The sequence below is a fragment of the Apis florea genome, unplaced genomic scaffold (genome assembly GCF_048593485.1).
Source record: "Apis florea isolate Af1SG1 unplaced genomic scaffold, ASM4859348v1 contig_2350_pilon, whole genome shotgun sequence".
Classification (NCBI taxonomy): domain Eukaryota; kingdom Metazoa; phylum Arthropoda; class Insecta; order Hymenoptera; family Apidae; genus Apis; species Apis florea.
In genome coordinates, this window is record NW_028256565.1 from 2,398,058 (window position 1) to 2,411,317 (window position 13,260).

At 22.1% G+C, this 13,260-nt stretch overlaps 3 protein-coding genes across 8 annotated transcripts; 2 read left to right on the top strand and 1 right to left on the bottom strand.

The window, feature by feature from the left end:
- Positions 1–47: 47 nt before the first annotated feature.
- On the top strand, positions 48–4,079 carry Usp5 (ubiquitin specific protease 5). The gene is made up of 13 exons (XM_086905072.1): positions 48–545; positions 627–752; positions 859–1,035; positions 1,103–1,209; positions 1,287–1,814; positions 2,041–2,112; positions 2,167–2,359; positions 2,463–2,615; positions 2,682–2,863; positions 2,937–3,322; positions 3,407–3,619; positions 3,771–3,880; positions 3,948–4,079. Exons 1-13 carry the CDS (start codon positions 450–452, stop codon positions 4,011–4,013), a joined length of 2,409 nt encoding a protein of 802 aa, XP_086761198.1. The 5' UTR covers positions 48–449; the 3' UTR covers positions 4,014–4,079.
- A 35-nt stretch (positions 4,080–4,114) lies between these two features.
- Positions 4,115–10,617, bottom strand: Myo31DF (Unconventional myosin ID). 5 transcript variants are annotated; one of them, XM_003696543.4, is made up of 15 exons: positions 10,400–10,617; positions 9,153–9,259; positions 8,854–9,049; positions 8,457–8,676; positions 8,170–8,382; positions 7,895–8,098; positions 7,592–7,790; positions 7,361–7,530; positions 6,951–7,211; positions 6,641–6,885; positions 6,381–6,543; positions 5,965–6,297; positions 5,704–5,894; positions 5,373–5,621; positions 4,115–5,276 (listed from the first exon to the last, which is right to left on the bottom strand). In XM_003696543.4, the coding sequence occupies exons 1-15, from the start codon at positions 10,486–10,488 to the stop codon at positions 5,063–5,065; spliced, it is 3,054 nt and encodes a 1,017-aa protein (XP_003696591.2). In that variant the 5' UTR covers positions 10,489–10,617; the 3' UTR covers positions 4,115–5,062. The 5 variants fall into 5 exon arrangements, with proteins under 5 accessions (XP_003696591.2, XP_086761194.1, XP_086761196.1 ...); XM_086905068.1 differs by lacking the exon at positions 10,400–10,617 and adding an exon at positions 10,112–10,240; XM_086905070.1 differs by lacking the exon at positions 10,400–10,617 and adding an exon at positions 10,215–10,231.
- A 352-nt stretch (positions 10,618–10,969) lies between these two features.
- On the top strand, positions 10,970–12,713 carry LOC100864442 (uncharacterized). Of its 2 annotated transcripts, none has more exons than XM_003696549.4 (3): positions 10,970–11,341; positions 11,786–12,119; positions 12,270–12,713. In XM_003696549.4, the coding sequence occupies exons 1-3, from the start codon at positions 11,164–11,166 to the stop codon at positions 12,352–12,354; spliced, it is 597 nt and encodes a 198-aa protein (XP_003696597.3). In that variant the 5' UTR covers positions 10,970–11,163; the 3' UTR covers positions 12,355–12,713. The 2 variants fall into 2 exon arrangements, with proteins under 2 accessions (XP_003696597.3, XP_086761201.1); XM_086905075.1 differs by having other exon boundaries at positions 11,023–11,345; positions 11,790–12,119.
- The last annotated feature ends 547 nt before the right edge of the window (positions 12,714–13,260 follow it).

Genomic DNA, 13,260 nt, shown 5'->3' on the forward strand with positions numbered 1-13,260 from the left:
CGTATGTATATAACATTTATGTATATATCTTTTCAGATGGCTGTTTAATGAAACAATAAGGTTTGTTCTATTCGATGCATTTCTATATATATATTTAAAAATATAAAAATTAAAAACTAAAAAAGAAAAATATTTCCTAATTAATTAAAAACTAAATATATAAAATATAAAATTTTTTCTTTATTTCATTATTGTTTTAAACAATATTAATATACTTAAATATATTATATTATATTATATTAAATTGAAGTATAAAAATCGTGCGACGGAGCTTTGAGCACCACTGATTTTTAAAGAGAACCGAGAAGAATCGAATATATTCCGGTTCTTTCGTCTCATTTCTCAAATCACGCATATCATCAATACAATAAACCGGTGCTCTTTAAATCGGTCATTTTCAATTTATTCAGACATTTTTGTTTCTTTATAGTAATTACATTTTGTTTATAATGGAGAAATTAATGAAACATTTATCCAAAATAAGGATACCGCAGAAAAATGATAAAATATACAAGGATGAATGTGTTTATTCTTTTGATACACCAGTAAGATTTTATGATGATTTTATAATTAAAGATGATAATATAATCTGTTAATTGTATTATTATTTTCATCATTTTTTTAAGGATACTTGTACTGGTCTATATATTAATCTTACTACGTTCTTGGGATTAGGTCAGGATTATATACAACATTATTATCAATTAACAGAAAATCCTATATTTTTACATATTAAAAGAAGAAGGAAAGAAGTAAGCTTTTTATTGTAAAATTTTAATATTGAAAAATATTAAATTGACATAAAATATGGATTGCTTATATATAATGATTAATGTTATATATATTATATTATATTAGATTCCTTCTAAACATCAAGGAGATGGTCCTGAAAAGAAAATTACTAGATTAGCAATAGGAACAGCTGATGGATTTACACCAGATCAGCAAAAATATACTTACCATGAATCTTATCAAATTATTATTTTACCAGATTTTATTACGATACCATATCCAACAGATAATTTACCCCAAGAAGTAAGTTTTATATAAAAAAACAAAAGTAATAATAAAAATAAATTATAAATAAATAAAATTTATATAGGTTGAAGTTGCAATTAAATATATATTGGAGGCAGAATCTGCAACAAAAGTAGCCGAAGTAGAAGCACTAACTGGAACTTGGGATGGAGAAATAAAAGCAATTTCAAAGTAAGAATTAAAACTAAGATATTTGTTATAGTGTAAAATATTTTTATTATCATCTTATATAAATATCAAATTTATAGACATGCAGCAAATCTTAAACAATTAGATAATGGAAAAAAGATACCACCCAATGGATGGAAGTGTGAAAAATGTGATTTAACCCAAAATCTTTGGCTTAATTTAACTGATGGTAGTATTTTTTGTGGACGTAAATTTTATGATGGAACAGGAGGAAATGATCATGCAGTTGAACATTATAGAGCTACAGGCTATTCCTTAGCTGTGAAATTAGGAACTATAACTAAAGAAGGAAAAGCAGATGTATTCTCATATGATGAAGATGATATGGTTGAAGATCCAAATTTAGTATCACATTTAGCTCATTGGGGTATTAATATTGCTCAAATGGAGAAAACTGATAAATCTATGATAGAACTTGAATTAGATCTTAATCAAAGATTTGGAGAATGGGTTGCACTTCAAGAAGCAACAAGTAAATTAACACCTTTGTATGGACCTGGATATACAGGACTTGCTAACTTAGGAAATTCTTGTTATTTAAATAGTGTCATGCAAATGTTATTTGTGATTCCAGATTTTATTAAAAGGTTTGTAATTTAATTTTAAATACATAAATTGTATAGAATATTCTATAAAAATTATAAAAATAAACTAAATACAATACAAATATATAATGTAGAAATATACATAGAAAAAAATTTAATCACTGTATTGTAATATTGTAATAATTATACAATCAATATATTTTTTAATAAAACATTATGTCTTTCTTCATAATAGGATCAGTATTTAATAATCGGAGGTGAATTTCAGATTTATAGATGGTGCATCACAGATATTTCAACAAAACTACACCGATCCAGCTAATGATTTTAATGTTCAAATGTAAGTAAAATTACAACATGTGAATAACATTAAGATACAAGATTGATATTGTAGGGCTAAACTTGGAATTGGTTTACTTTCTGGTAAATACTCTGATCCATCAGATACAAACAATGAACATGAATCACGACAAGGTATTCCGCCTCGGATGTTTAAAACATTAGTCGGTCGTGGACATCCCGGATTTTCCTCAAATCGACAACAAGATGCACAAGAATTTTTTCTTCACATCATAAACATAATAAATGTAATCATATTATATTTTATATTTTTAATCAGATATATAAAAATAATTTACTTCATTTTTCATACGAAGTTACAATACTAATATCAGGAAATTGATCGCACAGCGTCACAGTCGTCGTCAAATGAATCCAACCGATTGTTTTAAATTTCAAGTTGAAGAAAGGTATCAATGTAGTCGTTCTAACAAAGTAAAGTATACTTATCGTACGGAATATTTATTACCACTACCAATACCTATAGAAACTGCTGTAAATAAGGTAAATGAATTATATAATTTATAAATTTTAATTTAGAAATTACCTTTATATATATATTTTATATAGGATGAAGTCGCAGCTTATGAAACATTGAAGAATGAAACTGAAGCAAAAGGACAAAAATTAGATTCGAATGCCCTTGTCAGACCACGCATAAAATTATCATCTTGTTTGCAAACATTTATTCGACCAGAAACAGTGGAACAATTTTATAGCTCAGCTTTAAATGAAAAAACAACAGCACAAAAGTAATATTGCAAAATATACAATAATATATTATACATAATTAATACTAGATATATAATAATATATTTTTTATAGAACAACTAGACTTGCTACTTTTCCGGATTATCTATTAATTCATTTAAAAAAATTCATGATGAAAGAAGATTGGACACCAGTTAAATTAGATGTAGCAGTTGAAATGCCAGACATATTAAATTTAAGTTCTCTTCGAGGATTTGGTTTGCAGCCTACAGAAGAATTATTGCCAGAAACAGTTGGAACAGAACCTCCACCACTTGTTTATGATTCTGTGATTTTGAATCAATTGACAGATATGGGATTTCCACCAGAAGCATGTGAAAGGGCTCTATATTTTACAGAAAATCGTGGCTTAGAAGCAGCCACAAATTGGTTAATGGAGCATATTGCAGATTCAGATTTTGCAGATCCTTTTGTACCTCCTGGAATCGATGTCAAACCAGGTAACTAAATGTTTTTATAAATTCATCTATAAATATATTTGATTATAAATTTATATATATTTTTATATATTTATTTATTTTTAGAAAAAAATAAATTTATAGCAAATGAAGATGCTGTAGCTATGCTAATGGGAATGAGTTTCACAAGAGAACAAGCAACAAAAGCTCTTAAAGCGACTGATAATAATTTAGAACGTGCAGCAGATTGGATTTTTAGTCATCAAAATGAATTGGATGCTTTAGAAAATGAAAATGAACCAGAACATTCCAAGGAAATATTTAGAGATGGAATCAATCGTATGTTTGTTTTTTATAACATTATAACATTTCATATTTTTTAAAATATTTTATATTTCATATTTATACAAATTTATATATTCGTATCAAAAACTAATTTATTTTGATATTTAATTTCTACTATTAAATATTGCATTTTTATATTTTATAGAATATAAATTAGTAGGATTTATATCACATATGGGCACATCGACAATGGTAGGACATTATGTATGCCATCTTCTGAAAAATAATCGATGGGTGATATATAATGATGATAAAGTATGTATAAAAAATATAAAATAAATTAAACATAGCAAAATTTATTTATTTAAATCGTTTATTACAGGTTGCATTATCTGAAAATCCACCAAAAGAATTAGGATATATATATTTATATCAACGCATTGATTAGATTATACAATTTTGTATAAAAAATGTATTCTATTACACTTCAACAATAAAAAATATAATAAATAAATTTGTGTTTTTTATTTTATAAAAAAATATTAGAAATTTTGTTTACATAGAAATAATTTATTATTTATTTCCCAATTATAGTTGCTGATACAATTTGACATAAATAAAAATATGTAAAAATATTGATTTATTTATATAATGGCACTATTTTATAATATGTTATATTGTTTTACATTTCATATTTATATATGTTTTCAATTTGTACAACATTATTTATATAATATTAACAAAATTAGAAAATTTTGAATCTAAGAAACAATATAACAAATTCTTCAGTTGTATTTAATTTTTTATTGATATTTAATATTTAAAATTTTATTAATCTATATCAATTTTAACATGAATATAAATTATATATTTTTTATAAAATTTTGTTTTATAAAATATATAATTTATAAATCTAATTAAATTTTTTATAGTGTATAAATATTTAACACTAATATAAAAATATATTTTCAAAAATATTTTAAGTAAAATGCCACATTGATAAATATTTAAGACTATTGTATCAAAAAATGATACATTTTTAAAACAATACTGTGTTAATTTCCTTATATTCTATATTTATTCATTATATTCTAATATTCCAATTGAAAAATTTACAACTTATTTCACTTAAGTAATACATAATTTATTTTTTATAATTTAAATGCATTACTTGTAGTGAATTTTGTATGTATTTACATGAAACAGTTTTATTAAACAACATTATATTATTTTTATATAGTAATTACTTATTTAATAACTTTTAATAACTTATTTATTTGCATCAAAATACTTTTTGTTATTAAATTAATATTGTCACTTGTTTTTAACTTACGATTCATGTTCTTAATATTATTTATAAATTTGTACATTAAAAAATTTATAAATAAAAAATATTTTCAAAAAATACTTTTGCAGAACATTATTTTAGTATATGTAATAATTTAATTTTAATATTTATAATAAAATATTAAAAAGGCAGTTCAAGCATTATGTACTTTAGTTAGTGGTTCTAGAATGAAACCTTGTAGCAACGTTTCCATCAATTATACCGATTGATGGCGGAATGGCATATATAATATTTTCACCATCTTTTTTAAATGTTGGTTCATAAACTTCAGGATTTACTTCTACTCGTAAGACTTTGCTTTTATTTCCTAACATACATTTAAGTTTTACATCCACTGTAACTTGTAAGTCAGCAAAACGTAATCTAGCATGAAATATATCATTTTAATTTATATTCAAGTAGTAAATATCAAGTAGTAAATTATATAAACTAAATTTTAAATAATCAATATATACTTACTGACTATATTTATTACTTAAAATACCAACAAGTTCTCCAATTCTATCATCTTTAGCAATGATTGACATAATAAAATCATTTCCTCGATTTGAATGAATTATTATAAGTTGATCTTTTCCAGGTGATACACTTAAACCTGTTATTTCTGTTATTGGCATACCTTTTTTCATATTTTTGAATTTAGAATTTTCAAGTTTGTATATTGCATGTTCAGTAACTACTAATACACGATCTTTTGATTTATTAAATCTATAATTACAAATTTAAAATAAAATTTATATTTACACTTAATATGATTATATAATAAATTAATATAATATTTCATACAAACCTATTGGTTTTTTTAATAAATGCACTAAATAAAACTGCTTTAAAATGATCAGTATTGCGAAGATTATTTATTGAAGAATTAAAAATATCACTATGAGCATTTTCATCCGGTTTAGAAAGATAATTCCCTTCCCATCGTCTATCTTGTCCCCAATGAAGTCGCTTTGAACGTAAAACTATTCCCGCGGCCATCTAACATAATATTAATATAAAAAATTAAAACTAAAAAAGTTAAACATTTTAATTGATAAATATAACATACTTTTAATCGTAGTTGAGGCCAATCCTCTCTAGGGATAAGTCTAAGAATCATCCATGCCCACCATCTTTCATACATTATTTTTAAAACAGATATTATATGTCTTACAGCAAAGTTTTCATGAGGCCAAATTAAATGTTTACCATAATCTCGCATTGTTTTTGCATTTCGGAATATCTTTTCTAATTCCTTGATATAAGCATATATTTTATATTTTCGATAATGTTTCATTATAACAAGGGCAGCTTTCATCTTTTTGTATTTTTGACGACATAAATATCCTCTCCATTGTTTTTGTAATAATATTACGATGCCTGGAATTAAATCGCTACGCGCCTAAAAATAAACATAGTTTGACAATTGTCTCAATAAGTAAAAATTTTAAATAAATTAAATTAGATAAAAATTAAATAACGAACTTTTTCTAATTCAAAAAGTGTTTTAGGTGAACGAATAAATATTTTAGTATGTCCATATTCTACATCATTACTGAATCCTTTTTCAGCCATTAACATACGCACACCATCTTCATCATTACCACCTTTAAAATTTGGCCAAGTATATTGTGATATCATTTTATATCTAGTAAAAAAAAAATTTTAATAATATAATTGAATCTCTGTAATATAACGATATATAAATATATGATTAATCATATTATTTATATGAATATAAATACCGTTTTAAAAATGTATCATATCGTCGACGGTACACGAAACCTGCTCTTCTAACTAATACATTTTCAGGAAGACCTAAATATCGTACTTGATGATTGACTCTTTCTTCGTCAAATACAACCGGTGATTTAACTTCATTAGGTTTTATACATCTAACATAAAATGGCTCTTTGCTTGTTAAATTTTTAACTAGTGCTGTCATAGAATTACGAAAAAGAGTTCCAGCTGTTAAAGGTCTTTTTGTTGTCTAAAATAAAATAGTATAATAATAAAAATACTTTTATAGCAATTATAAAATATATATTTACATACTTTTAAAATATTTTGAGCACCTTCAGGCCACATTTTGCTAATTATTGGATTACTACTTTTATAAAGTAAACGTTTAAAATCTTGAAACAATGTATCTTTATTTTTATCTAAAAAACCACTAATATTATATATTACATCTCCAGCATAATGTTTAATCTTAAATTGAACTTTATGTTGGAGTTCTTTGTCCATTGGTTTTAATTGCCGAGAAGTATAATGTTTATGATCCAATAATTTTTGATCCATAGCTTCCAAAAGCATCTAAAAAAAATTATTATATAAAATTTTAATAAAATATTAATTAATTTAATTTTATAATAAAAATGTAATAAATATAAATTATAAATATATATAAAATAATATAATAAATTAATATATTATAATAAATTAAAGTAATTAAGAAAACTAACTTCATCTGTAACTTTGCCAACATTAAGACAAGCTTCATCCATAATTGCTATAATTCCTTTATGAGGTTGTTCTACTAATTCACAAATTATTTGATTATTGAAATAATCAATATTTTGCCATGCAATACCTTCTCTTTCATATTCCTCCTGTTGTTGTTTTAATACTAATTCTGAAATATTATAAATATTAATTTTATTATAATACAATAATTTTATATAAGATTTTCTTACCAATGAACAATTGTTGTAGTTTTTCATTACAATAATTAATACAGAATTGTTCAAAACTATTTACATCGAAAATTTCAAAACCATATATATCAAGTACTCCAATTACAGTTCTGTATCTTTTATAAATTTCTGTATCATTTACATTAATTGCACTATTGACGCGAGATACAATTTCAGTAAATAGTCTTTCATATATAGCCTGAAATATAATTTATTTTTCAAATTTTAAATAATATCCACTTATTTTTTACATATATATATATACATATATAATAAAAAATTATAAAAAAAAAAAAACATTACCTTTGCTAAAGCATCTCGACCATATTCTGCCTCTGTTGAAGTATGAGTTTTTTGCATAACTTCTCCACCAGCTGCAATAACTCTTTGCGTAAGAGCTGTACTTAATTCTTGTGTACTGATAGAAAATAAATTTGCTGTATCATTCAAAGCAGCTCTATTTTCAATAAAGAGTTTATCCTCAATAAATTTAAAAGTAATATTACCCTATAAATCAAATGTCAAATTAAGAATAATCTAATAACTTTTTAATTTTTTTTATTTTAATTACAACAAACCAAATGTAATATTCCAGCAATGATATTCCAAATTGTTTGCATTTCATTTTGAGTAAATCCAAGAATAGACATAGCAGAGGTAACAGTTTTATAATCACTCTTATCAGTTGGACTTGCTTTATTACAATTTCCTGCACCAACATAGAAATATGCAGCTGGATCTCGTACCAAACGTAATTTATTTAATTCTCCTTCATTACATCCATTTATTAACTAAAATTTTAAATAAAATATTTCATATATATAGTGAAAAATAAAAATAATAAAAATTAAATTATTGCAAATACCTGATAAAAACAATGAAAATTTCTTTCACCATTTTGTTGATATACAACTCTTGATTTTTCTAATAAATAATTAGTAACATGACCACCAATTGGATCCCCTTTGAAATTAAAATCTATATCCATATATTTTCCAAATCGAGATGAATTATCATTTCTATTTGTTTTTGCATTTCCAAAAGCTTCTAATATTGAATTGGATTGTATAAGAATATTTTTTACTCTGAAATATAAAAATAAAAAAAATAATTTTAAAATAAATAATTATAATAAATAATTAAAATAAAAAATTATAAAAATAAATAAAATAAAGATAATTGTTTTATTATACTTAAAAACTAAATTAATTTTTAAAAAATTTTAAATAATAAAATACATTTCTTATGAATAATTTATGTACCTTTCTATTTCTTGTTGACCACTTAAATTTGTAACTGCAGCAATATATTTCATAATAATTTTACTTGCTTCTGTTTTACCTGAACCTGATTCTCCACTTATTACTATACAAGTATCACGTCGTTGTTGTTTCATTTCTTTATGCACTGCATCAGCAATTGCAAAAATATGTGGTGGATTTTCAAATAATTCTCTGTCTAAAATATAATTATCAAATGCAATAATTTTATATTCATATACAATATTTGTTAATTTTTTAATATATTATTTAAATAATAAATATTTACAATATAGTTTTACCTTTATATTTATTAATATGTTCATTATCATATATATTTATATTCCTATATGGATTTATACTGACACATACCTCACCAATGTATGTATAAATTTTACCACCATTATATCTAAAATTATATATATATAATAAATGAAATAAATATATAATAAATGAAATAAATAATATAAATAATAAAAGAATCAATCAATCAATCAATTTAAATAAAAATTAAATTGATAATAAAAATTCAATGTACATAGAATATTATATTATTGAAACTTAACTCAAGAAAAATTTATTTACAATACTATACACATATATTTACAATACTAATTTTTTTTTAAGAGATAAAGATTATCTTTTCATCAATTATCTCCTTATCATTTACTGTGACTATTACTTATTATCAAATGTTATAATAGTTATATTACAAATAAATATATATATGTATATATATATGTACTTTATTTTATTATCTGTAAAATAATAATAATATATAATTGAATAACATATTAGAATTATTTATTTCTGCTAAATTATTTATCAATCACGCGCTTAAATTTATTCATTTTTCTTAAATAATTTGTATTTTAATATGTATATATTTGAATAAAATAAATAATTCATTTTTAAATATAATATAATTAATTACGTTTTATATATATATATATAAAATAAAAGAAGGCCAAAACATTTTGATTGTTAAATATATTAGTTGAGTTAATGTAAAGTTTAAGTTACAAACCGATGACTCATAGAATACAAAACGAGATAAGATTTAAACATTTCTTATTATAAAATTAAATATATCACTCTTGAACATATGCTAATTTTTTTTATAAAAAAACATGAAAGTTAAATATTTATAATTATAGTGTTGAATATATAATTATAGATTTTACATAAATACAAAAACATAGAAAATATATAAATTCATAATTATTGATGTTGATATTATATATAAAATATAAAAACATACTATTGGTTAAAAGCAATTCTAATATAAAATTTTGATATAGTTTATTATCATCGATTTTGTAGATCGAGTTCAAATCCAAATTATGAAGCCGAATTATAACCACCTGCTAATATACGGTTAGCCACGCCCTCTTGGTGGATGATCTATGAAGTATTTTAGTAAGATCATCGGAATACAAAAAAGGACACCTGTCATGTTCCTTAAGAAACAAATAACTTATATTCCTAAATTTCCCGCCAATTTCCTAATTTACCGCCTTATTCACCATTAGTCAAAATATAATCTTACCTAACTCGTAAATTATCCACAATCTTTTCTAATGTGATTTCATCCAAAAGAACCAAATCTCCAATACCGATTTCCTCTTGCATTGCCATTTTTTTTAATAATACATATATACACGTTTATAATTTTATATAAATATACACAATTCGTTTCTTATGGAGTCCAGCTCCCTTACACAGACCAATCTTCGCCGCTAAACGAATGACGAATGCGGTTAACTGGAATCTCCAATCTATTATTCACCCCTCCATAATCTTATAATTACAGTAGCGTTACAAAACATTATCATTTGTTTTTATAATATAATATATTAAATATATTATATTATAATTATATATAATCATATGATATTATTAATGAAATTATAGAAAAAATAAATTATTTTAATGAATATATAAATTAGGACAGGAAAAATTTTCAATATTTAACATTGACTTTATTTTTTATTTATTTTATTTGCTAGAATAATATATTTTTTAAATTTTTTCTAGAATTTGTATATATTTTTTATTAAAATTAAATTAATATTTAAAAAATTTTAACTCGAATTTTTAAAAATTAATAATGATACAGTCCTGAATAAACGTTTTCCAAACGCATGCGTAAAAATTTTGTATGTGTCACGTGTGTATGAATCGTACATCTATTTATGTATTATTATTATTCACTGTTATTTTTGGTAATACATTTTGGTAATATCATTTGTTATTCATAATCTTGTGATTATTCAATGCAGACATATATGTATTCATTGATTGTAAATTAAAATGGGCGAGAAGAAATTTAATTTTCGTTTAAATAAAACTGATGACTTACTAACAAACAAAAATTGCATTGTACCAATGAGGTTATGGGAAAGATTACAAATGAATGAATGGAATTTTATTTGTTTACTCTTTATAATATCATTATCTATCGTTTTGGGAAAATTATATATAAATTATGGTAAGTGATATTGAGAAGAAAATAATACTTTATTCAAATCTTTGTTTTGTAAATTTAGCGTGTTTGTTAATAGCATTGCATGTGTTTATACTCTGTACATACATATCTTATACATTTGATTAAGCATAAGGAATGTATTGTTTGTAATAATTTTTTCAATATCTTCGTATTGACAAGCTTAAAATAATAATTTATGCTTTAATGGAATATTATATTTATGCAATAGAGTATCATTAAAATAAATTTGTGAATTTAATTTAATTTTCTTTATTTTTATAATAGATTATGTTTTTTAAATTATATCTATATATAACAATAAACATTTTGTATATATAAAATTTTTAATAAAACTTAAAATTATAAAAAAAAAATTTTATTGCTGCCTTGCATGTTAGATATTTTATATAGTATTGTGAGTATTGATATTTATATATCATCTCTTAGGTAGTATTTTAGAGCCACAAAATAGTATTAAATATGTAGCATCAACAGCATCTATATTTTCAAATATATCCAATGTATTTGACTTATTATATGTACCTGATGTATCAGAATTCAATATAAAACAATTAACAGTTATAAATGAAAAATTTGTTAATAATAGTCAATACGATGATGTTGTAAATGTAATGACATTATTTTTTAAATCATATGGATGGCTAATAAGAGCAGCAATATGTGGTCTTATTATGATGGGTTTTACTTGGTTTATAATTTACAAAGATAGCAGTATTCCTGGAATCAATCCACCTACTCCTTTTAGTCCTTCTAAGCAAAAGTAAGTTGAAAAAATTTATCAAATTATTATCAAATTATTAAATAACACTATAACAATTAATTATGTGAATTTATATATGTGAATTTTTTATTCTTTTTTCCTGAAATTTTATTCTTTTCTTATTTTTTATATATTTTGTTTTTCTTTCAGATTTGCAAAGACATCAGGGATACAAATGAATTATTTGATTGGAATACTTAATGGTATATTAATATTCGTCTACATGTGTCTTTAATGTTTTAACATTCTTGAACAAAATAATGTTAATGTGAAATGATTTAACTTAATGTTTATATAATTTATAGAAGATTGTATAATGATGTATATATTTATTCATTATTATTGTTAATTAATTGTGTCTAATTTAATAATTAATAAGCAAAATAGATAATTTATAATATACAAATTTATAAATATTCTTGATAGAAAAAAGAGCAATTTTGTATATTAATATATAAAAAAGATAATATTCTTAAATAATAACATTAAAATAAGAAAAAAATAACAAAATGAATCTTATATGTTTAAATTAATGTTATAATGTTTGAATTAATATTTAAATTATGTTTAAATTAAATTAAAATTAAAATTAAACGGATTTATTTCAATAGTTTAAACTATAAAAAAATATAAATTCTAATTTTATATAAGAAAAATAATTAAATATGACTAAAATGTATTAACATTATAATATATAACATATATATAAAATAATATGCAATATAAAATAATGCATATTATTTTATATATAAAATTATAAAAAGTACAAAGTTAATGTATTATTATAAATCAATTATTTATGTTAATTTCTTTATAATTTAAGACTGAAATTGTACATATATATATATATATATATATATATATATATATATATATATAAAAATATCTTTATTTATTGATAAAGTAAAATTAAGTTCAAAAAGTTAAACATCAAGTATTAAATGTGGTACCTTTTAACATCACATTATGTATATACACATGTATATGTAAAACATATTATATTACTGTATTGTAATATTGAGAATATTTTTTTAGTTGAAATTGTTGAAGAAATATTTGAAGAATATTATAATAGTTATTGTAATATTGTAACATCCTAATTTTAACATTTACAAAATAAATTAAATTTAAAATTTTTATG